The 25,967-nt window shown below is 40.8% G+C and overlaps 1 protein-coding gene across 1 annotated transcript in view; it reads left to right on the top strand.

Annotated features, from left to right (window-relative positions):
• The window catches only part of grin3a (glutamate receptor, ionotropic, N-methyl-D-aspartate 3A), a 39,823-nt gene extending 18,416 nt beyond the window's left edge, over positions 1-21,407 (top strand). Inside the window, exons 3-10 of the mRNA XM_070924786.1 lie at positions 2,792-3,461; positions 4,366-4,749; positions 5,525-5,670; positions 8,470-8,585; positions 9,333-9,484; positions 13,138-13,299; positions 13,725-13,795; positions 20,825-21,407. Coding sequence (XP_070780887.1) covers positions 2,792-3,461; positions 4,366-4,749; positions 5,525-5,670; positions 8,470-8,585; positions 9,333-9,484; positions 13,138-13,299; positions 13,725-13,795; positions 20,825-21,407 — 2,284 coding nt within the window. The remainder of the gene's footprint in view (positions 1-2,791; positions 3,462-4,365; positions 4,750-5,524; positions 5,671-8,469; positions 8,586-9,332; positions 9,485-13,137; positions 13,300-13,724; positions 13,796-20,824) is intronic.
• Positions 21,408-25,967: the final 4,560 nt, after the last annotated feature.

Genomic DNA, 25,967 nt, shown 5'->3' with positions numbered 1-25,967 from the left:
GCTCGCTGCTTCCCGTTCATACAGAGAGGAAATGGTCCATCAAATCCCTGACAAAGATTGACATGGGAAAATCCACATGTACACTAATAGCACATTTCCGATCAACTTATCATCTATGTTTGTTATACTTGTGGGTTAGAGCGATGTTAGAGCGACCTTTCAGGGAAAAAAAGCATCTCTGACTTTCTAAGAGGCGACTTTCAGCTGCAGGCAAAATAGTCTCACCTCTGCTGACACACCCTGCCAGTGTTAGTCTGAACCTGTCTGTAACTCCCAACAATGAAACACACTAAAATGTTATTGATGTCTTGACTAAACACAAAATATTAACTGTCATATTATGTGACCTTTTACTGAAATGTGACATTTCACTTTTAACACGCAACGCCTCTCTGCATCAGGAATGTGCAAGAGTGTGTCTCTTCTGTTGTGTCCAATGAAGAGGAAGACACACTCCCCAGGTAGTTTAACATCTACAAGCTACGGTGAAGACAATGACCTTCAGACTGACTAGTTGAGCTGTCAGGTTGATTCAACACCAGTTAAAGATGCAGGAAAGTAGACAAGGTGGTGGAAAACAGGAAATTTTCCCAGTGAGCAAGGTGCCATGAAAGAGACATTTCGGAAAAGGTCACATCATTTACATCATTACCTCCTGAAGGCATATGGAGGATTTGTGCATCTACTTGTGCAGAATGGATGCCTGCATTCTTTCTTACATCCAAACATATCCATTCCAGTGGACAAGTGTGTGTGTTTTTCTGTGTGTGGGTGTGAGTGTGTGCGTCTGCTCTGGTATCTGACACTCTCAGACAGCCAGTAGCATGGCTCAGTGAGGGAGATGGCGTGATCACTGGGCCGTGGTCTGTCTTATCCTGTCACACACACACACACACACAAACACAATTCGAGACAGCCACTGAGGCCACCACGATAATACACCTCTCCGGTGCTGGTGTTACGCCATTAAATTGGGATTTTGCTTTTTATAAACTAACCAGAGCTAAAATATAATCATACATTTAAACCTGTAAATCCCAGCCAGGAATCCTGGAGTGTCTGGAAAAGTTAATTTTTTTGTTGAGAACTTCTTTAGCAGCTGTGCATATTGCATATACTTTGATTGTATGATTTGAATTACGTTCCATGAACTCTCACTTTGTAGTTCTTGTTTGAGAGACAAAGAGAAGCTTTTAAGCTTACAACATGCATTGATACAAAACAAAACAATGTCAAATTTTATTCAACTTTAACTTAAGTACAGTAAGAGGGTCATAGGGTTGCAGGTTTAGTCAACCATGTTGGGTAGTTTTAACTTGTGTCCACTGTTCCTCTTTGATTGGACTGTCATCGCCAGAAAAACTGCAACACTGGTCGTTTTATTAAACGCCTACAACGACCTACGTGTACAAAAGTCTGAAGTTGTGTCATGTGATGTTACAGTGCAGCAGAACCTCTCAGGGAGCAGGCTAGGGTGGATCGATGAGTCAGCAAAGCATGTGGCTTTGACATGGAAGACTGCTGTTTGTTTTCTATTTACTTCCTATAGATGTTGTCTTTTTGAAATCATGACCACAATCTTTCAGTAAGTAAGTAATTATTCAAATTTTAAACATGACCACGCCTGTTCCCTAATTTTAATCTTTAATCTCCCTGTAGCTTCAGTGGTAACTTCTGTAATTCATCGTCCACTTACTTGCTTGTTCAGGGGTTTTTGTCCATATCACACGGTCCTCATCGAAGGTCAAACATCAACGGTCAAGCTCAACGTTGAAGTCAACATAGATAAGAAGTCCTAGAGGGGATCAGTCAGAATCATAGGAAATCTGAACATCTATAGCTGCTACAGCAAGACATCTACTGATGGCATCCACAGTTCAAGTGGCATACAGTCTAACATGACCCACCTTTGCAGTAGTGTTTGCTGCTGTCATACTAATCACCTCAACTACTGGATGTTTTTTTCCAGCTACCACCAAAATAATGGAAGGTAACATCAAAATGTGTGGCTTGTTGAGGATCAGTATGCAGTTATTTTTGACACTGGTCAAACACATTTTCTTTCCATAGAAAATAGTGGCAAAGGGTTGGAAGGATGTTCAAACCCACTTCAATTTGAGGTTCCTTCAACCTCTTTACACTATGAACCAGAAAGTAAGTTCAAACTTTCTAAGAAAAAAAATCTGATTGGAATTGTAAGAGCATATGAACATAAAATGTTTGTCTTTTTGTCTCTGTCTCAGTTGAACTCTTAACTGCACATGTATTTTGAAAGTAGGATGAAACTAAAGGCTAAAAATCATTATCCCTATGCATTAATGTGTTTGGCCACTAGTGGGCAACAGAGATAACCAGACATCACTGTGCCATGTCCATTGCACTGAAACATTTAAACCAAGTCTGGCTGAATCCAATTTGCCACCTTCCAGACTGCATTGTGACTAATTGTCACCATGTCAAGTCTACAAGGGTGTGTATACTGTATATATGACCAATGCCAAAATCTTGACCCTAATTTCAACTTTGTAAACTTAAGCTAAATGTTTTTCCGAAGATTTTTTTATTTGTTTGTTTGTTTATTCCCAGGCGCACACATGCACGGAAGGATACACCCAATATATACTGTGTGTATCCATAGGCCAACTTAAATTATGGAAAGACTGAAAATGATTTCCTCCTCTAACTCTTCTGCTATTATCTTCCCCTCTCTTCCTCCTTCCACCATTCTCCTCCCTGTCTCCCCTTTTCCCCCTGTCATTTCTTCCTTCTCTTTCCCCCTCATTCCTCTCAGATTTCTATCCAACACATCATTTGAGGGCCAGAGCGGTTTTATATCCAGACACACTCACAGCCAGAATGTCATCTCAGAGGCCCATCACTACATCTGGTCCCTCCAGCTGGACCCCCTAGGCCAGCCAACATGGACCCGCCTGGGCCGCTGGCGCAGGGGGAAAGTTCTGATGGACCAGGGGGCCTGGCCAAGCCATCAGGGTTCTGGGGTTGGAGGTGACTGGCGCCGATCCACACGGCTGCACATGCGGGTGGTGACACTGGTGGAGCACCCGTTTGTATTCACCCGTGAGGTGGATGGGGATGGGTTGTGTCCTGCAGGCCAGTTGTGCCTCGACCCGCTCACCAATGAGTCTTTGGTTTTGGAAAGACTTTTCCACAACCTTGCAGGGCCCAACGTATCTTTTCCCACGGACCACAAGAAGTGTTGTTATGGTTACTGCATTGACTTGCTGGAGAAGCTGGCAGAGGACATGGGCTTCACCTTCGACCTCTACATTGTAGGCGATGGGAAGTATGGGGGCTTGAAGAATGGTCGCTGGACGGGACTGGTGGGCGATCTGCTCAGTGGCGCTGCCCACCTGGCAGTGACGTCTTTTAGCATTAATTCAGCCAGAAGCCAAGTCATTGACTTCACCTCACCCTTCTTCTCTACCAGCCTGGGAATCCTGGTCAGTACCTCTCTTTCTCTTGCTCTCTTACACTTTTTCCTCATTTTATATTTTCTTTCCACTTGTTATATATCTCACTTCTGTTACTCTTTGGCCCGTCCTTCCCTGCTCTCTGTCATTGACCTTGACTCCACTCTCTCCGCTTGGTATGCTGGTGGTCAGTATCAATATGGCAGAGCTTTATTACTGCAAGCCCCACGTTATTGGATTCTAATGCAATTCCCCATATGGGGCTGGACCGGTGAGTGTACAGCTTTGTGGGGTGACCCTATTACTACAATTACCATCCTAGTCTCACCAGCCGACATAGTGATGGTGGTAATCACTCCCTCCTCTCATCCTCTTAACATACCCCTACAGAGGGAGATGTTCTGCTTTATTTACGGTGGCTGTCTCTTCTATTATCTATGTTTTCTTCCACTTTTTATTCTCTCTCCCAAATAACCGTGTCACGAACAGCGCCCTTACCAGTGGATTTGCATTTGTTAAGAGTACACTGTTGGATTTTTGGCTGATTAATGCGAGGCTAGCGCATTTGTAGCTTCCCTGTGTGCAATGTTTTCATTAATTATAGTATTTATATGTCGTACAAGGTGATAGAGGGGGTTGAAACTTTCCTCCCATCTAGCCTGCTCCCAATGTATTTCATCTCGCTTCCGTGACTTTTTACGAGACTCCTGTTCCAGCTCCTAGCTCAAATTGATAAAACAACCCTATGTATGATAATTTACTGAATGAGCAAATAACCAACACCTTAACACACTGAAACAGCTGCGGCATATAAAACAACAAAAAGATAATTCTGTATATAACAGATATAAATACTTTCTAAATCCCATCCACAACTGTATTTGATTTTCCAGTCCTAGCCCTTTTTCAACCCTGTGTCTCCCCTCCTGCCCAGGTTCGTACTCGTGACACAGCTGCACCCATCGGTGCCTTCATGTGGCCTCTCCACTGGTCCATGTGGCTCGGCATCTTCGTCTCCCTCCACGTCACCGCCGTTTTCCTCACCCTGTACGAGTGGCACAGCCCATTTGGTATGACGCCACGTGGACGCAACCGCGACCGGGTGTTCTCCTTCTCCTCGGCGCTCAACGTCTGCTACGCTATTCTCTTTGGGAGAACGGTGGCCATCAAGCCACCAAAGTGCTGGACGGGCCGCCTGCTGATGAACCTGTGGGCCATCTTCTGTCTTTTCTGTCTGTCCACCTACACCGCTAACCTAGCTGCTGTCATGGTCGGGGAGAAGACCTATGAGCAACTGTCAGGGATACATGACCCAAAGGTGCACTCAACAGTTAATGCATTTCTTTTGTTTCTCTGTGCTTCTCTCACTGGTTTGAAGTGGGCGGGACTCTGTATTTCCTTTCAGGATTCAGCAACATTTGAATCAGAATCTGATTACAGTTGTTGGGTTGATGGGTCACTGTCAGCCATATCTGATCAAACCAGACCTACACAGTCCTGATAGAGCACATTAACAGAGTTTTTGAGTGTTAAACTCTCAATAAATTGTATCTGAAGATGCTTATTTAGTCATGAATATTTAATGTGATAGAAAAATATGTTTTCAGGCGTTTGGTTGTTCATGTATTTCTGCAAACATGGTTGTTTAGTTTCTCACGCGCTCAGCAACAGGCTGTTGTGGAATTTCTCTTTATGTCCCTGATGTGCACTTGATGAAACTGCAGACCGGAGGGTTAGGTATCTTTTCCAAATTGTAGAAGAGTCCATCTTGTGAAGAGTGCAGCCTTTTAAGCTTTAAGTCAGCAAATATATTCTTTAATTAAACCACCTTTGTAAGGGCAATTGGGGTGAGGTAATTAATGCTTTTTGTCAACTCACCAACTCTCTGAATCCCAAGAGTGAAGGGACATTGAGAGTCGGTTCCAGAAAAGAAAAAAAAAAACAAATCATTTTCACCAGAGCCTTCCCTCTGCATCTACAAAAATACCCACTGAAGAAAAGAGAAACAACAGACTGAAGTGAAAAATATCATTATCAATATTTTTGAAGGCATGCTAAGGGTAACAATTGGGTTTATTTCTTCTTTCCTGCAGTTGCACCATCCCTCCCAGGGGTTCCGATTTGCCACAGTGAGAGAAAGCAGCGCAGAGGACTACCTCAAGAAGAGTTTCCCTGAGATGCACGAGTACATGCGGAGATACAATGTCCCGGCAACACCAGACGGCATACATCATCTCAAGTAAGACAATGTTATACACACATACATCACACACACAAACATTCAGGTACACACTCATAAGAAATCATGTACTGTACATTTATGGTAGTTGTCACTGATCCAGATATCACTATCACCGGTCCTCTAATATTCAGTAACTATCAAAACCACTTGTTTCTTGCAGTCCTCATTCCCTGAAAATCAATAGATAAAAGAAACTTCATCATATTTAAAAAAAGAAGGAATGTGAGTTGCGTGTCCAAGGAAAGTCAAACTTGGAAAAGAAAAAAAAAAATCTCCACCACAAGCTTGCCTGTTTGCATTCAGATCTCACCCTCCTCCTTACCCTGCCATTGCTGTCATCCTAAGCTGCTTCAACATTCAACTGGCATCCCCCGTGGAGCAAAGCAGAATATAGTGAGAAGAGAAAAGAAAAGGCAGCTGGAATGCAGGCCTGGGCTGGATAGGACACAATTTGAATGGATGAAACAAGATTTTTTTTTTTACTGAGCTTATAAAACGCTGATTAGAGGGTTCAAGGGAAACATGTCATCTTTAGAAAATTACAACTGGGGAACAAGACAGCAGACAAGTGTGCCGCAATGCAACTTTGAACACTCCCCAAGGGACCAGACATTAGCTATCAGTTACATAATCATATAGTTTCATTTCGTTTCATTCATTGGACACTCACGTTATAGCACCATGTGGAGAACTAAGTCAACATTCATGAGTTGGATTTTGGGATTGCTGTGGTTGCCTTTATAAGTAGAACATGTGTTGAAGGTGCTGTTTAGGTTCAAGTTGTTGCATAGATTGAATAAAACAAAGCCTGCAACATTTTCTAGTGATTTTTTTAAATGATCTGTTACTTTTGTTTTGCTTGTGACATGGAGCAAAGAATCGGAAGTGTTTAGATTGTCATTTTGGATTTTTCTTTGGATCATGGCCATGATCATATTTTGGATCATGACAAGTATTTTTATATTATGATAGATACAAACATTTCATTCACCCTGATTGCTGCAACATGACTGCTTGTGGAAATTTAGAGGTCTATTTGCAGTTGTCTTGTTCTCATCCCTGCACACTATGTCAACATGTCTCACCACAGCCATTCAAACTAGCAACAGCTACTAACTGCAGCTTGTCTGCTATGTAATTAGAGCATTTTGACTGTCAGAAATATTGGAAATGCCTTAATAAAGTCTTATCTATGAATGAGCTTCACACCAGAAACATAACAATTTATTCGAGAGGATTTTTTAAACCTGGTTGCTAACAGGTCTTACTTCGTGATGTGAAGAGTTTTCCCTCATCAACCTCTGTGATTCATCATTAATGGAACTGCTGTGTCTCACATCGCCTTGTATTAAATAAAGCCACAGTCACAGAAATGTGTCCTGTCACTGGTGGCGTTATCCATTCATGCCGTCAGGTTGCAAATACATGATTCAGTTACTTTTGCAAGCATTACTGCAGGACGATGGTCCAGAAAAGAAGGCCTCATGTTTTAATCATGCTGGTTAGGTAATTGGTTGATGTCAAGGTATTGCTCTGGTCATAAAATACACAACATCAATAGCATACTGTGGTTTGAAAGACCAAGGACATAAGCTGCAACCTAATTCAACCTGTAATAATGAACAGCCAGCTTGTGCGGAGAAGATAGGGGAGGATTTCAAACACTGTCCTTGATAACAAGCAGAAAAACCACAGAGAATATCTTGAAAAGGGCTTTGTAGAATTTGTATCCCAGCAGGCTCTGGCTGTCAGTAAAGACATTTTGAGTTGATTTGTAAAAGCCTCACTCAAAGTGTTGTGACTTAATATCTCACCTCTATATAACAGACTTGGAGTGAGGAATGAAAGTAAATTGGCAGAAACTGGTAGAAAGGCAGTAGTTCTTTACTGCCATATGGCCAGTAAAAGTATTGGAAAACCACGGCAAGACAGGCCTGAGAAATATGAGGCAAAAGGTTGAGAGAAGTTTGTTGAATCATTTACATCCCTTTTCCGGTGATTGCTGTAAACTGCCCTCTGAAAAGCACAAGCACAAAATTCATTCTCACATATTTTTTTTCTCTTTGTGTCTACTGCATGTGTTTGCTTTATTGTTTGTTGGACGTTGTTTGTTTTTATTCTCAAACACGAAATATACAAACCCCCACATGTGTTTCTGTCTATTCAACTTTACCCTAATCCATAAAATGAAGTGAAAGCATATACAGTTTACACCCAAGACCCACCAAAACAAACTTTTCTTATTCTTTACACCTCACTCCGTAAGGTCAGAGGTGTGACCTGAGGACAAAAACTCAGAGAAGCAGAACAGGTGTGGGATGACAAAGTAAGGTTCATTTGAAGTTTGTGTCTCAGGAGGTGTTACAGGTTAATTTTTCATGTGAAATTCAAGGGTTGCTGTAAAATCTTTATTTCTGGGGTTGATTCCCAGAAGATGTGATATGTTTGTAAGTGCTTTTATATTTGTCGCCACAATGAAGTTGGGAGAGTGACTATGGATCAGTCCATCTAACTGTCTGTCCAGTCATCCATCCAAAACATTTCAAACCCTACTGTTCAGATTGTCATACAACTTTAAAGGCACAATTCAGGTCAACACTCTCTGAACATCACTCAAGGTCTGAAATGCCATATATTCAATTGTGATGAGAAATTTGTATGCACTGAAATGCTGAATTAGTACACGGCGTGTTAGATGCATGCTGCATAGTTGAGTAAATAGTTAGCAGTATATATACAGCTGAACTCTCGCCATCTCAGTCACTTCCAGGATATCTGCTTGCTGTGTGTTTACAGGGCCGACCCTCAGAGGCTGGATGCATTCATCATGGACAAAGCTCTGCTGGACTATGAGGTCTCCATAGATGCAGACTGTAAAACACTAACAGTCGGAAAACCCTTTGCTATAGAAGGTAACACGTGGAAGCTTATTATATGACAAATGACTTGCTTATTTGGGACACAAAATGAAACTTAATATATTTGAGACTTTTCCATCTTAGTGGATTTGTTGACTTATCGATAGGGTATTGGTTGATTAAGAACATTTTAGATTAAATTAGTCAGTATTGGAAACTGATTTCTGGCAGACTGACTGACCATGAGCATTTTTAGGACAGCCCTGCATTGAACAATATCAATCACTCAACCTTTGCACGGCAGTTAATCTTGTTGCTTTCAACAGCTTAGATTCTCTACCGTTAATCTCTGGTCCATTTACCAAGCGTCTTCCTCCCACTGTGAAAATGTTCCCATGGTGGTTGCTTCCATTACAGGCCACCATAGTCCCAGATTCCCGTGTTGCTGTTAAGTACTTAATGCACCCTTAACCCTTCAGGATACAATACAAATTAATCAGTGTACTTCCTACCAAGGCAAGGTACCTCTGTAATTGGCTATTGTTGAATTTGTCACATTTTGCTGGCATACTAAGAAATTCTCAGATTTATTTACATGTCAAGTACCTGCTTTGTTTTCGACTAACAATGGTGCTCTCTGATGAAAAACTGCCAAGACTCCCTTCTTTCTGCTCCTCAGTTCCTTATTTTTGAGCAGAGCTATGAACCAGCGAAAGAATATAATGGCGGTACATAGAGGAGAGAGATTCTGCTGTTGTGAGAGAGGAATAATGAGTCTGTACTGTGTATTTCCACTGGCAGGCTATGGGATTGGCCTCCCTCAGAACTCTCCACTCACCTCCAACATCTCAGAGCTTGTTAGTCAGTATAAGTCAGATGGCTTCATGGACATGCTGCATGACAAATGGTACAAGGTAGTGCCCTGCGGGAAGCGCAGCTTCGCTGTGACTGAGGTAAGAGCAGAACCACCTGTTACATACAACAGCAACAAATGTATTGTTTTGTATGATGAAGATGTTTTGACATATTGTATCTTCCTATCACACCCATGGATATGGTTCAAATTTAAAGGGGTGTTTCAGTTGGTATCGCAGGTTTTTAGTTCCTGCCTGGCAAGCATCAAAGACAAAAAAACCCAGTTTAAAGCTGCACAAATCAATATTTTTATATTAGCAAAGGATCAAATGACTAATCATAACCGGAAAAAGGTCACTCATAACAAACCCGCTGAAAATTATCACCCAACTCTGCAGTTCCCTTCAGCTCAGATTTAGCGTTCCAGCTCATTATTTAGGTTTTCCAGCCCGCAACCTTTCTGTTTGGTTTCGTCTTAATGATCTCATCATCGTCTTTTCCAGCGGAAAAAGCAGCACCAAGAGCCAAAATATATTAATTTAATTTAATGCAGCTTTAAGTACAGCAGTACATAGTGAATTTAGGCCATTACATATAGATAATTATTGTGTCACTGTAACGGTAAAAGTGGTCAGATGTAACAAGTAGTACCCTGTAGAAAAAGGGACTACTATCCTATAAAAGTACCTTTCCTGTCACTTAACTACCTGGACCTTTTTTACCCTTAAAAGCCCTACAAAAACTACCTTACCAAGGACTCTGCTCCTCATTTCACTATTTTTGTGTCTGTTCTCTCCAAGCTGCGTCCCCATAACTTCAGTCCTAAACAGTCCAGGCCCCGTGGTCCATTCTGTTCTGCTATTACTAAGCACTTAGCTCTCTTACCAGCCTGGCCGTCTCTCCACGCAGCTGTGACTCTGGAATCCCCAAAAGTGTCTGCACACTCCCTATTATCAAGCATGCATTAAAAACTCACTTCTTCAAAAAGGAAATCCACGTCCCTCCTCTGCCCCATCTTCTTCCTGTATTTGTACTTTTCTTTTCTATTATTTATTTTTCTTAGCTACTCTGTGACATTTCTGTTTTCAAAGGCTCATTATGATGTCTAATTAAGGAGCACTCATGGTGTGTGCCTTTGAATAACAACATGAATACCTAATACACGAATGTAAATTACCGTCTTATGAGTCTCATTTGAGTAGCAGAGGTAGTACGTTGCAGTGCAGCAGATTCAGTGTCGCTGAAGTGAACCATTTTCCACTGCGTAACAGCTAGACGTGTTACAGATGCTATCTACAGCTGCAGACATTTAAATTGCTCCAGGCACATTTCATTTTCCAGTATCATGCCTCCACCTTCCTACAGTGACGGCAGAGAAAGCAGCTTCACCGGCATTTTGCTTCATCTGTGTGTCATTTCATTTTATACACAACTATATCAGTCAGGCGCCGTGCAGAAGCCACAGTATGATGAGCATGTGCACACGTCTACTTCTCATAGTATAGATACTGTTGTTAAGTAAGTTATATAGACTATCGTTCAATTAAATCAAGCTAAACTTCACGTTGCTCACTTGAAGATACAGCTTCATCGTCACCCAGAAAGTCGAACAATAGCAGCATGTTTTGGCACAGTTACAACGTGCTGTCAAGATGAACACTGGACCACTTCAGCGGGAAAGTCACGTGATACAGGCAATATGAATTACTGACTAGGCTGGCTCACTTTAGTCCTGCTCAGCATTTTTTTTCAGTAATCTTTTATTCCGATGAGTGACTGCTACACCACCAGCAGCAGATTCTGAAAAGATGAAAAATCTGATGGATTGGCTTTGGCGAGGCAGCCAAACTCTCTGGCATTCGGCCAGCTCTCTGTCACCCCAAAGAAGTTGATCCCATTTGAAGTAATAAAATCAATACCAATAAATGACATATTATTCAATTACCTAACATTAAGGGGGCCAAACTTAACATCACCGTGAAATAAATTGTGATCAAAGGGAGGAAGATTGTAAGTGTTATGTGCTTTATTAAGTTAAATTATTCATGGAGTTTTTGCAGCAAATTTATGCAATTAATCTTTAAGTGTAGTGAAACAAAGAAGTTAAAAAACAGAGGGGAGTTGTGAATTATAAGATCACTGTGAGAAATTACTGTTCTATATGGTTGTATATAGTGAAAAAAGACAGGTGTGTTGTCTCGAATAGGTGTTTCAATGTGCTGATCCAAGGAACGCCCATAGCTGTGAGGAATGTTGGAGTGGGTTGATTCACAATAACTTACGCTGCTTTTTAAGCACTGGAACTAAGTATTAGATTAGATTAATGTCATGTATCCTCAGTAAGCTTGTCCGAGAGTTAAAGGATGATACCACTGTAATCTTATCTTTTCCTATCCCAATTCATTCCCACAAGGTTTTCCCCAGCAGTCAGATGCTACTACTGTCTGTGTTGCCTGACTCTTCAAGAATCATCAGCTACCACTCTCCAAAATTTCATCACAGCCAGCTCGCCAAGTCACAATACTGCAATGACGAATTTAATCCATCATGTTTTTTTTTTCCCCAACATGACTTTATAATGCAATCATTGCAGCTGCTGCCGCTTCACAAGCTGTTCAATTCTCCTGATTCGTATGAGACTGTACATCTGCAGCAGCTGTAACAGGTGCTCAATTAAGAACAGATAGATTACAGTAGTGGATTTTACACTTGCAGACTCACGAGACAATGCTGAGAGGTTTCTCTAGAGGGACACATTTAGAATAAAACAAGTGCAAATTAAGACGTGAGGGGGAAATAAATCACAATCTCAGATAATCCCAGAGTAAGACTTTTTTCTCAGGAGAATTAGAAATTAGTAAAGAATCTCACAGTGATTTGAAATGAAACCTTTCCAGGAGAAGTAACTGAGGATGTCCATTTCTCTTTGAAAGACAATGCTGAATCCAGTGCTGTACACAGGCATTGCAGTTTTCACTTTAATTACTTTGTAATGCTGTCAGTTTGGAGACTTTTGTCACTTTTCCCACTGTTTCATACTGTTGTTTACAAGTGAAAACAGAGTTGAAAGCAAACCTGAGCAATAGTCTGCTCGTACTCATTTTTCTGTAGAAAAGCTTTCACAACTGCAGCTGCAGTGATTGTGGTGTTATAAAGTCAAGTTATTGGGGGGGGGGCGGGGGGGGGGGGGGTACATGATGCATTAGGTTTGTCAATGCAGCGTTTTGCCTCTTCGAGCTGTTTTTAATGGAATTTTTAAAAACAATGAGAGCCAATGACTCCTGGGAGGTCGGCCAAACTTGTTGTAATAGAGACAGTAGGAGTGTCTGACTGTTGTGGATACACAATAAGGCACACATTTTATGGGTAATAATAAAAACAAAAATGAACAATAATAATAACAACACAATCACACTAGTTTGTATTGTTAAAGTGTTAACTGGAGAAACAATTTTGCATACACCAACAAGCTACTGCCACGCCTACTACTGAAAACAACATCTGATTGGATAATATAAGGATGCCCAAACACATGCAGTTTTACTATTGTTGTATATATTGTATGATGTGGCTTGCATAATATCAGACCATGGGAATTTCAAAATAAAGGGTTTGATCAATAATTTTTCAGACAATTGCTCCTCCATTAGAAGCAATAGATATCCATCCCTGATCTCTTTTTCTCTGCATCTGCTTGTTTCCTCTTTCCATCTCTCCACTTTCTCTCTCCGCCAACTCCTCGCCTCTCCAGACGCTGCAGATGGGCATAAAGCATTTCTCCGGTCTGTTTGTGATGCTCTGCGTGGGCGTGGCCTTATCTCTGCTGACCACAATAGCAGAACACATCGTGTACAAGCTGGTGATCCCGAGGGTCAAGGAGCCACGCTTCAAATACTGGCTGCACACTAGCCAGGTGCTGAACTCGCGCACAAACACACACAAATACACACGTAAACTGTGAAGCACGCTTTCAATCATGAGTTGAGCTTCACAATCACCAGAAGAGGTATTCTGATTATTTACTTACAGTAAGTGAAAGTAGCTATAATAGAATGTAAAAATACTCCATTGCAAGTATGACTCCTGTACTTTTACTTTGTAAGTAAAAGTGAGTAAAATGATTTATTAAATGATATTTGTGTAGTCACTACCGTCCATGTCTATTTCAAACAGAAACACATTTTGTTGTTGCTGTTCTTCCTTCCTTTTTCACTAATACACACATGCAAAACATACACAGCCTTTTAAGTTCCTAATGAACAACAGAATATTCATAGAGCGACTGACACAATTATTTACAGTAAGTGTGTGACAGCTAATGTGTTGCTTGTTTTCCAGAGATTACACCGGGCCCTCAACTCAGTCTTCACTGATGACAAACTACCGACTGTTACCAAGCCTGAGAAGAGGTACCGTCACTGTCACTGAAGGCTGCGCTCAATGCAGTTTCAGTTCAATCAAATAAATGCACCAGACACTTCTTTTTTCACTGTAATATATTCATGCTTAATGTAATGCTTTTTTATTAATTTGATGATAATCCAATCCCTAACTGATTGAAATGGATATTAACTGAGGCCAGTTCTGTTATAATTATTTATGACCCATTTAGTACGTTTTGTTTTGACTTGGGACTTACACTCATTAAAACTCTTGTCATGCAAGGACACATCAGAAACATGCTTGCCACTGACTTAAGGCAGCATAGTAATGTTGACACAACAACAGCCATGTTTCCATCCAACTTTAGTGCAAATAGTGACGGAATTTCCAGAAAATCTGCAAAAAAGAAAATGCAAATTAATGGTGTTTCTATCCAATACCGATATGCAAATATTAGTTGGTTCATCGAGAGAAACAGTTGGTGGTGCTAATTCTCCAATCAGGTGCCATTAAACCACTGCAGAAGAAGAGGGCGCAACAAGAAAACAAGTGGTGAAAACACTGTATTAATTGGAACATTATGTCTCCTCATTGGTCCACACGGCTCTGATGTTTTCGTCTGCCGCTATTCTTAGTCTGTTCAGTGGTGCGGAAGCTTCAGGGGACGTTTAAGTCACATGTTTGTTTGGACTCACTGTTACCTGTTGTAAGTGTATTTGTTAAGTCTATTTCCATTGCACTTTGTCACATTGTGCCTTTATTACTTATCCACCTCTGCCAAAAGCGTTTTCACTCATGTTTTTTCATACTCAAATTGGAAATGCTCATAGAAACAGGTGGATGGAAATACTTATTCTTACATGTTGTGTTCCTGTTTTTATAGTGTGTTGTTACTGCTCACAGTGGTATGAAACCACTGCACCCTCAGCCAAATGCAATTTATTGCAATTTTCCCACCACTTCAAATCTTAAAATAACACAACATAACTACATTACAAGCAGCCCACAAACCTAGAAAATGACTTAGATTTAAGAAAGATGCCATGCTGAATTCTGGAGTATCACTAGAAAACATCACATATGTTTGCATCAAAAAAAGGCACAGGAGCGTTTTCTATCAAGAAGCTAATTTTTCCAAACTTAAATGGCCCATTGACCAAACTATCAGGCTGCACATAATTGACATCAATTAACATCCAAGTGGCAGTTAAGGGACCTGCTTTTAATCAGAAACTAAATAGAATGGTCAGTCTGTTGGAAGCTAATTATCAGTAAGGGAAATTTGGGAAATAATCTCATGCTGACGTCACAGAGTATTGTTTGGCTCAGTGGGTGAGAGAGGGAGATTTGGTAAATCATGAAAGCTTCTTTTTGGTCAGTTTCAGTGTCTTTTTTTCAAATGTTGCACGGTCCAGATTAGTTACATAAACCGTCACATTCATTTCGACACCACTTCAGTGTTTGTCATGGTGTAGCCCCCTTTTGTTCATATTTGGAGCTTCCTCTTTGCTATCAGATAAGCATATCTGATGTAGGCTAAGCAAAGGGGGAAATGTATTACTTATTTTTAAGGCTTGTAAGGGGAGATCAAAACAACCCTCAAGCTTCTGCTGGGCAAATTAGTTCCATTTTATCTTTCTCTGTTTGAAAAATCCTGCTGTACTCTATTTCACACCTATCCCTACTTAGCACCACACACTGAATGGACACTCAGGTGGAGCACTCAAAGTGGGGATTAAATACACGTAATAATTATGGAGCCGAGGCCATGTGAGGGATGCCTGTGGTAATGAGGATAGATTACCTACTCCTGCATAATTACGCTCATTCAATCAAGCTCTTCTGCATCGTGCCTGCATGCTGTCTAAGAGTCAGAAATTATTACTGTCATATTGTCAGTGTCCCGCAGAAACCTTGTGTGTCAGAAATGTCTGGATGATCTTCCCATTTATGTGTATGAGGTTTTGTGTTGTAAAGGGATCCAGCTCGGGGTCGGTTAAAAGAAAATACGCCATAAACCTTTCAAGTATCAGTGCTATCACTGCTGTACATCTTACAGAAAAGTGCTGTATGTACACCTGCGTTTCATCAGCATAATAAAAGAAGGCATTATGTAACCAAATGCAGCGTTTGAGTAAAAAGGAAATTTAAAACGACTGCTTAGGATGGAACCATAACGTTTTTCATTTCCTAACTGCGCTAACAAGGCCAGAAAAAGCCCAAAGGCATCAGAGAAGTGTCTGTCTGAGAGACTTACGAGTGTCTGTAATACCCTGAAACACTCTCCGATGTCCAATTAAGATCTTGTGATTTAGTATCCAATGCAGTGTTAAGGTCATGTACCTCGAGAAAAGACCTTAACACTGCATTAAAACAAGATTATTTGTCACTTCTAACAGCTGAGATTCTCCTTTTGATGTAGAAATTGCATGGGATAGGAGCATTGCTCCCTCTGTTTATACTTATCATCACTAAAATCAGTCACAGCTTATTGAAGTTATCATTTATTTACATCATATTTCACTTTAATTTTTACTTTAAAGCAATTTTTCTGTTTTACTGTTTTTTATTTGTTTTCCTGATTGCCTTTGGTTTCTTGTGTATTTATAATATCTGACATTTTTTAAGATATACAGTAAATCATGCAACCATCACCGCAATTTGAGAGAAGTGTAATCACAAATGATGAGAGCTACTTTGTAACTAATAGTCAAATTTGACATTAGCTTTGTCACCCTCCACAGGGTGGCCAAGAGGTCATTTAAAGCTGTTCAGAGCGGCACCCCGGAGCTGGTTGGGATTCACTATCTTGCTCAAGGACACTTCAACAGGGTGCATGTCTTTCTGGTGCACCTGTGTCCTGCTTGTTGAAGGACAACCTCCCTATTCACTGTGTTACAAGCTGTGCTTGTGTCTTGTTGTGACTGCTAGCAACATCTGTACTGACAGATGGGTTGGGAAATATTGGTCAGTGGTGACATATTCCAATCTAAGGATGTAGCGTAGAGATCTGCTGCAGGTAAACATGAGCTGTCCTCTCTTCATAGGCTGCACTGGTTGACCTGAGATAAGAAATATATCTGCAATTACAGGAAGTTGTGAGTTGTAATAGCCTTGGATTCTGTATTTGGTACTTGTGTCTAACAACTCTGGATCTACAGCCTTTATAAAACCAAAATCAATATTTATGAAAATGTAAGTGAATGATAGGACACATCTTAATGAGAGGAATCTGGTGACCCTGCAACTTGGAAGTAGAAGGAACCAAATAGCTCTGAAAACTATGTGGAGGAATCTGATAACTGTAGATGGTGTGGGGAGGAGGGATCTGGCCTCTCTGGAGAAAAGGAGTAGGGGTACTGTCCCTTCAGCAGCTGTGAAAACAAAATTATCTCTCAGTAAAATTATGAGGGCAACAATAGGTCAGTTGTGTATACAGGCTCCTGGCCTCTTCATATACAGAAAGAAATCAAAGAGCTCTATTTGTTTCTGAGTCAGAAATGGAGACGCCCCCTGATGTCACTGAGAGCAACACAGTAATGAGCTTCACAGCTCTAATGTTTAAAAATGATGTGTGTTATTTTACATCTTGGAAAATAATGATGATGAGAAGGACACCCAAACATTACAGAAAAAATGCTTTTCATCTGCTAAACGCACTTGCCAACACTGCATGGTGCAAAGTTCCCTTTCTGACCTTGGTATCATTATTTCCTTCTCCCTACCAGGCCAAAGAAAAATTGGTGTTTATATGTTTTCCAGTGAAATGATGTGAGCTCAGTCTCAATCATCATCATGCCCATTCGTATCATGAACGTTGAAGCAGCTCCTCTTTCATATGTGCTTCACATGGACTCCTAAATGCAAAGCAAATTAAGTCAGAGGCTGGATGGAAAAACAACAGAGGTAAAAGGCTTTTTAGTTATGTGGAAAGACTAGAGGCTCTACTAATAAGAATAATTTATTTGCATCACACTTTTCAGAGCAGCCACAAAGTGTTTTCAAAATGAGAAATAAAAAACAAAAGATAATTCCTCAATAAAACCAAAACAATGCACACGAAGCAAAAAAAAAGGTCAACAGGAGTTGTTTAAAGATGAAAGCGTAAAAGCAAGTCTGTAAAGGTGAGTTTTAGACAACGATTTAAAAGCCTGACACATTCATTGAGTACTAATGGCACAAAGGTTCAGCGAGCAATTGTTTTCAATCTAGATGCTGTAACACCTGCCAGGGACCTGTCTGAGATCATCTGGCTGCTGTGATATAGCATCAGTAGTTAGAGCGCATCTGTGCTATAACGTCTAGCTCACTAACAACAATACGTAATGCTCATAAAGATGCTGGAATTGGGGGGGATTATGTTAAGATTTAAGGCTTAAGAGATCTGATAATGTTAACCAAGTTGCAAAATATTCTCTCTTTCATTGCAGCTATGATGTAAGCACAGGTGCCTTCCTGTCCAAAAAGTGCATACATCACTTTAAGATGAAGTTCTTTTTATGGTCTTATATTCTGATGTCTCATCATTCAGTTTAAGGTCTCTTTTGATGTCAGAAGTATCTCATTAAATTCTTCTTGTCACTTTTTTTCATCACCAGGCAAAAACACCTTTGATTTTAGAGACTTCTTCAGTTAGGCTTCAATTCATACGATGGGAATCTCTCTTCTACACCCCTTTAATGAAATCATGGTTACTTGTAGATTCAAGTTTCAGTTTGAGAAAGGAAACCGAATTTTTGTTATTTTCCAAGTTTGTCTGGCAAGTCAGAGCTATCCTGTAAATGACTGCAGGAAACTTTAGAGTTGACAGGGAGTACATATTATATATATATATATATATTATATTGTACTGGTGCTTTATATGCTGGGTGGTGTTCTCATTTTCAGTGCTAGGGAGCACCGAGCGATCTCAGGGGTTTTATATAAGGCTTTTTTTTATATTGCACCATAACTCTGCCATTGAAATCCAATACTCATCTGTTTACTACACTACCATTCTCATGAATATAATTCTATCTTGAATGCAACTTTTCTTGTTTTCTTTGTTTGAATAAGAACTCAGGATGTTGCCCTTGAATGGTATTTAATCCACTGACTCACCAAAACACCTCCTAATGTTATTTCAATGAAGCAGTGGACCACAACAAATTCAATATTATAAAGTTATGTATCTACAATAATAACTAAATATTCTGAATCAATTATCTGGACAGGGGGTGGGTCTGCCTCCAGCAAAACATTCCCATGGTTTGGTGAAGCATAAAAGCAAGGACACTCAGTGGTACCGTCTATAAACCCAAGATGACACCAGCCTTGTGTAATATCCAATCATGTATTGCAGATGCCACTTTCTTTCTGCCTTCTTCCTATCATGTGCTGATGCAGTGTAAAAAATACAGGGAGAAGCTTTGGGCAAAGGTCCAAGGTGACTTGATGTTGCAGGAGCTTTTTATGGTCAGTGCCATCAAAGGAATTGATATGTCACCAAGGAAGTTTGTGTGGCTTTAAAGCTCCAATGAAATAGCTTTGAGATGGCGTTTTTTCTGCTGTGGTTTGTGGTGCTTCTACAGTACATGAAACATGATTATGCAGGATAAATGAGGTGAAAAGAAGGCAGGACAAATGATGTAAAATGGACTTCTCCATCACTCCCTGGAGCAGCACAAAGAGAAAGGATTTGTCACGTGATATCTGTTTAAGCCTGGATAGAACATGACATTAGCGATGTTGTGTCGAACTACCTCACACCTCCAACCCACGTTCCTGCTGCTAGTGCTCATTAGCTTAAAGATGAAGGTAGACATCCAGGTTGGCTGGGAGAGGTTGGTAGGATCAGTGCTGCTGTCGGAGAAAATTAATTGGACTTAAATTTGATTTCTACCAGTGAGCCTTGACAGTCAAGGACTTCTTTTTTTTGTCTTTACAAGTTGTGGGGGGCTATTCATTAAAAAACTAAATGAAAGTCATCTGTTTATTTGCATTGCATTTCAACAATGACATGAGTATGACATTGTCAAGACTGACTCCAAGCATCAGTTCATCACTGGCTGCTCTACCTGCAGCATCACAATCCTCAACAGCAGCTGCACAATGTTTATTGGATGTACTTTTCTTGCTCAACTATAATGGCCATGTTCTGACAACAAACGTTGGTAATGTGACCATTAGGCCAGCTAGACAATGAGGACACACTGGATTTAAAAAAAAAGGAAATATATTGATATTGCAGAAGTGACTAACATACACACCTAATGATGGAACTACAGGAAAGGTTGAGGCATCAACAAATGCATTACAATTCATTCTGAGGGGAACATGAAGGCGTGTAAAAAACTGCATAGCAGTCCATTCAATATTTGTCAAAATATTTCACTAAAAAACAAAAATGTCAACCTGATGATGGAGGAAAGGTTAGGGAATCAGTAAAGTGAGGAGGATTCATCCTCTGGGAGCCATGTGTACCTGTTCAAAATTTAACTGCAATCCGTCCACTAATTGTGGAGATATTTCAGACTAGACCAAAGTGGTGGACTGACCGACCAACAGACACACTGACATTGTGATCCCTAAAGCCAAACCTCTGGTGTAACTACAAAATAAAAAGAAAACATATTACACAATAAAAACCAGAACAATACACTCCGGGATACACATGAAAAAGGCATTTTTCATTTAATGGAACATTCAGGGAGAACACTTGTACTATCTCTTGGCAGCATTCAAACTGGTTGTTCGACCAGCAATCTCGACGTGAGCCTATTAACAATGTCTGGAACTCTCCCATACAGCAGTTTAGAGAAACTGGTCTTTACTTTACTACCTTGTTCAAGGTCTGGTTCTCCCTAAATTGCAGTTTGTCATACAACATGCATAGAGTTGTACTGTATGTGCAGCACAGAGTGTAAGCACAGGGTTGTGTCTATACAATAGTCGGAGAGAAAGATACCATCTGAGCCACTGGTTCTGCGTAGGATTCAGGCTGGAAAGAAGCGGTCAGATGATATACAATCTCGCACATTGGCATTAATTTTTCTATGAATCTGTCTTATCTGCAGGTGCAATGAGGGAAACAACCAGTCAGCATCTTGGAATCCTGCAGAGACCTCCCACTGCAACAGGCGTAGGGTCCTTCCACAAGAGATGCAGAATGACCTGGAACACACATCCTCTCAGGATCTTCCTCCTCCACCTCCCCCATCTCCCCTGCCTCATCCCCATTCTCTTCCCCTTCTGGAGAAACACCTGCCCATACTGACCAACTCTAATGGTCGCTCCGACCTGTTAGGGCGGGGTTTGGGCCAAGGACTGGGGCCAGGGCAGGGGGGCTCTGGGCAGGGCATAACATCAGGACAGTGCCGGGGTTTGGGTGTGGGTGACAGCGGCCCCGGCCTGGGAGTGGGCCGGAACCCGCTGGTTCAGGAGCTGTCAGAACTGGAGGGTCAAATCCTTGTCATCAAGCAGCAGCTGCAGTCAGCCATGAGGAGGAAGAGAGAGTTAGAACAGTACCAATCAGAAAACCAGCAAGCAAACCAGACTGCACCCAGTCAGCCCACTTCACACCAGTCTAACCAGTTTGCTCAGTATACCCTGTCCCACCAGCAGACTAACCAACACACAAACACGCTCCCGGAGTTCTGAAGCTTTCCACCTTTGTTCTGCCCAAAGAAACCTGGTTAGACATGGGACTAGTTTCCAAAACCTGCTGTAGGTTCTGGAAAAGGATCCTCGTCTGAATTTTGAAGTTGGAACCTTCACAGATTTCTGGACGGTGAATCCTCCATTAGGCTCAGGAGTTCCACTGAACTGGACTGAAACGTTCTCCAGGAATCAGTTCTTGAACAGAACTGTTCCTGACTTCTGGAACGTGAGATTTACGAGAAGCATTGGACAAAGGTGAACCAGGGACCCTGAATCAAATCTGTTCTCACTAGCTTATTGCTGTCACTGGAGAGCTGTGCAAACCTTCCTCTTCTTAACTTCCCTTCCCACATGTTCTTCACCTCCTTTTCACCTCTTACTGATCCCTTCATTTTTTCCTTTCACTTCCATTCCTACCCCTCTCATCCCTTCCCTCTAACCCTCGTCTCTTCAAGGGCACAGATTTGCTTGCCATGATGGTAATCTTGATCATAGATATAAAGACTCTTTGGTATTTAAGCTTAATGGGCTAATTCACCTGAGTCTTATGTTGAGACTCATTGAGAGTGTTAATGACCTGAAGTTGAACCCAGCCACTTAAGTCTTTATGTCCTCATGTCTTGTTGAAACCTTGTATCTTTGAAGGGGAAAGAAAAGAAATACAACTGCTGGTGATTGGTTGGTTACCACTGACAACCTAATGTTTCTGGCCTTTGACCACGTATTTGATTTGCCTTAGGTCTTTTTTTTCTAGTGCGCCATTTCGTGAGTCGGGCAGGGTTGGGCGGTTGTTACGAGTATAAAACGGAAAAAAGATAAAGCTTCAGCAAGACACCTCTATATTCGTCAAGAATATCTGGTTGGCATGTTGTGGTGGATTATAGGACAATACAAAATCTTATTTTAGGGATCCCTGTATAATCTTGTCCAGCACTTCACCGATGCACTTCTAGTTTCTTAAAGAAAGCCACACCTACAAGTCATCATTTAACTTGTCACAGTTTGACTTACGGTCTAGAACTTCTTCATAATGGCTTTGGGGTTATAAACAACACAGGATCTGGAGAAGTAACACATTAAATGGCAATAGGTCCATGAGCTTTTTTCGTCAGGGACGCAAAACAGGACCTTTTTACCCAGCCTCTTGAGATCATACCGGTGCTCTTGTAATCTCATGACACAACAAACACAGAAATACCATTCAGTTTTTGGTACAAGCCCATTATTAAGTAGTAAATGTAAACATGAACATAGACCACTAGTCAAACTCTGACATCTTAATTGAATATGATGATCATTCACAACTGAACACACTGAAACAGTCCCTCTGTGATGAGACCTGTTTTCTTGCATCTTTTCTGTTTGCGTTTGGATGTGTTCTGTTATTAAAAAGTTATCTCTCCTTTTTGCACTTAATTTAATTGAAACATTTTTTTCTTGAATCTCCCTAAAAAGTTTTAACTACCTCACACATCAGTATACAATTTAGAAAGCAGAATGTATGACAGAGTATTTCAGCTTTGTGCACAGTTGCACCTCCGTTCAGTTTTTAATTATTATGTCTCCATAACCTTGAATCTGTGAGGTATGAAGCAGCTCCTCTCAGTTTTATATAAAACATTAATGTAATTTGTTTCTAGCAACAAATTAATTTACTGACTCAACTCAACTGACTCAAATCAAGACGAGAGGCTTGATGATTCCAACAGACTATCATATCACTCTTTTTTCAAGGACTTAAGGAATGTGCTTTCACCAACAGATAACGAGTTTCCAGCTATTGTAAGAGAGACAAAGATGAGTCAATGAAACCAGCAATGGCTGACATCCAGGGCACACCAATCAAACTGTGCATTGAGGATTTATTTTCTGGAATATGCTCTGTTTTGGCCAATGAGATTCACTTGCAGTTACTCATTTCCTCCCATCTAAATAGATTCCATTATGGTTTAAAAAACACCCTGCAGCTATATACAATACCAACCCGCTCAGAGCTTTGCTGCACACCTTGAAACGATATTTTGTTGTTGCACTATTCTTCACTTATATCGCTAGGGGACAGCAATTTGGACAGGAAGGCGTACTCAAACAGCCAAGGATGACATTTTACAAACACATGACATGGTCAAATACTGCCACACACACACACACACACACACACACACACACACACACACACACACACTCCCTATCTATTTAGCCAGTGTGTCTGCAGGGTAAGCGCAGGCTGTCACAGCTGAAATGAATACCTGACAGAGCAAAAGAGCAAGTGCACTGGCTGAGTCGTCAGCTTTCTTTGTGTCTGTGTGTGTGTGTGTATGCCGTGCTTAGCGGTGACATAAACAGCAAAGTCGCTGCAGTCGTAACGGGATGAATCAACAGAAAAACTGAATAAGAGCCAGGTTTTAGCATATCTATGCTCATTCTAATCACTGGTCTGGGTAGCATGTGTAGAAGGACAGGTGTGGTGTGAGGAGGAAAGGCCTGCCTTTCACAGAATGAGACACTTGGTAGATGGAACAAGAATAAAGTCATATTCAAATTGACTTTTTGGGGGCCTGTCTAAACAAAAGTAAGCTAAAACATTACATTTTTCAAAGGCATTAGGCATCTCCTTTCAAATTGCAAATATTGCCATTTGTTAGGATGGTTAAATGTCAGTTGTGTTTTTTGTTAAAGAACAACCCTGGAGGTGTACTTGTCCTCCCAGAATCTTTCCATTATCATAACCTTTTTAGTGAAATTGTCCTGTGATTATCTATCTACTCAAGCATGATGTACATATCTGAAGAACATTTAAAGCCAGGAATGTTTTTTCCCCCTGAACTAAGCCCTCTAGGCACCTAAGCACCTCCCTCTAGACTGTGTACTGTCCACTGCACCTTCTATATTTACCAATCAAATGTTTAGAGGTAGGGTCACATTACACTTCCATCCTGCCAATATTCCTTCTGTGTTCCATTCACTTCAATTGAAACCACAGTTCACCTTTGTGCAACTTTGACCGTGTGGATGTGCACAATCAGCCAATAGAAATGCTGATACAGTGTTTGTTAATGGAGAAATTTTTCTAGTGTGTGCCATCATTGTGTTACATACAATATCACACTACCAGACTACAAACCACAGCATCAGTCTCACAGACGTTTTACAGTTTGTGATAACTCTGCTTAATATTTATTTATTACCCACATTGGAACCATGACATCACATCCTTTGTCAGAGTCCGGGGCAATTTCGTTGAACAAAATAATGTGCTAATGTGACCATACCTTAAGGCTGTACATGAGCCATGATTTACATTAGAGCCAATCACAGCAAAAACTATGGGATTTGTAAGCAGCAGACAAATAACTGTAGGTCTGCCTGCAAGGCTCGAACACTTTACTTTGAGCATTCTGACACATAATTAAAAAACACAAGAGAACACATTGTTGCTACTGACTATTTAATTTGTGGACAAACCAAGAAAAAAAAAATATATGTAGCATTTCAAATGAAACACAATTTTTTGTTCTTAAAGTAAAAGACGATTATAATCACAATGATAATGAGTATAGTTCAAATCATGAATATCTATAAAACATCTTGAATTCTCCATGCTGGGCGCATCTTCCAATGGGAAATGGAGTCACAACATTGCATCACAATCCACTGGTGGGTCGGGGAGGGGAAGGGGTGCCTCAAGGAGGAAAAGTGAAGCAGGAGTCATTAGCCTGGTTTCCATTAAAAGGGCTAGCCAGGACTTAAGTAAGTCACTCAGTTTCACTCCAAAGAGCATTTCAGTCTCTTTTTTCTTTTTTTTTTATGTATCTTATGAGGATGTCTTCCATTGGGATTTCAGTTTAAATCTAATTGTAAAGCCATACCAGTGAAATCTTCAGGTAGATCTGGCACAGGCTAGCCCCACTAGACCTCCCTGTAGAAAAAAATCCTATTAACATCACAGTGAATCAGGAAATTGGGGTGAAACACACTCATAGTGAGAATTTCAACCAATTATATTTCATTTTCATTGTGGCTGATAACATGGCACTGCAAGTGCCAAACCCCATTTTCTGACTCGGAGGATGTCACTGACTCTTCCTTGTCATTTCCTCCAAAGGGGAGAGGGGTCGTTCCCCAAAACACCTAAACTGATACCAAAACATATCCAGGTTTACAGCAGGCAAACAGGTCCAAATGGATCATACAGTAATAGTCATACAGATTAACAAAAATCTTTACAAAATATGACCTGACATGGTCAATTAATGTACAGACAGAGATAATAAAAAGAAGGATTCTGTCTTTTTTTCTGTACAAATGACAAACATCACAGAACAACATCAATATTTTTTCCATAGCAGATTTTTCAGACTGAGGGGGATAGATGTGGTGATCGACGAGGCAAGTCACCTGACAGGATGTGATGTAAAACGGAGTGAGTCAGCTGACAGGAAGTGTGCAGGTTTAACACCGTCAGGATAGGCTACAGCACTCGCTCATACAAAATGTACAAAACACCGTCCTCTAACTACAAACAGCATACCTTGGAGGGAAAAAATGGCCCACGTTTCA

This window comes from Enoplosus armatus, chromosome 18 (genome assembly GCF_043641665.1).
Source record: "Enoplosus armatus isolate fEnoArm2 chromosome 18, fEnoArm2.hap1, whole genome shotgun sequence".
NCBI lineage: Eukaryota > Metazoa > Chordata > Actinopteri > Centrarchiformes > Enoplosidae > Enoplosus > Enoplosus armatus.
Note: the sequence above shows the minus strand (reverse complement) of the source record. Positions and strands in the feature narration are given on the sequence as shown.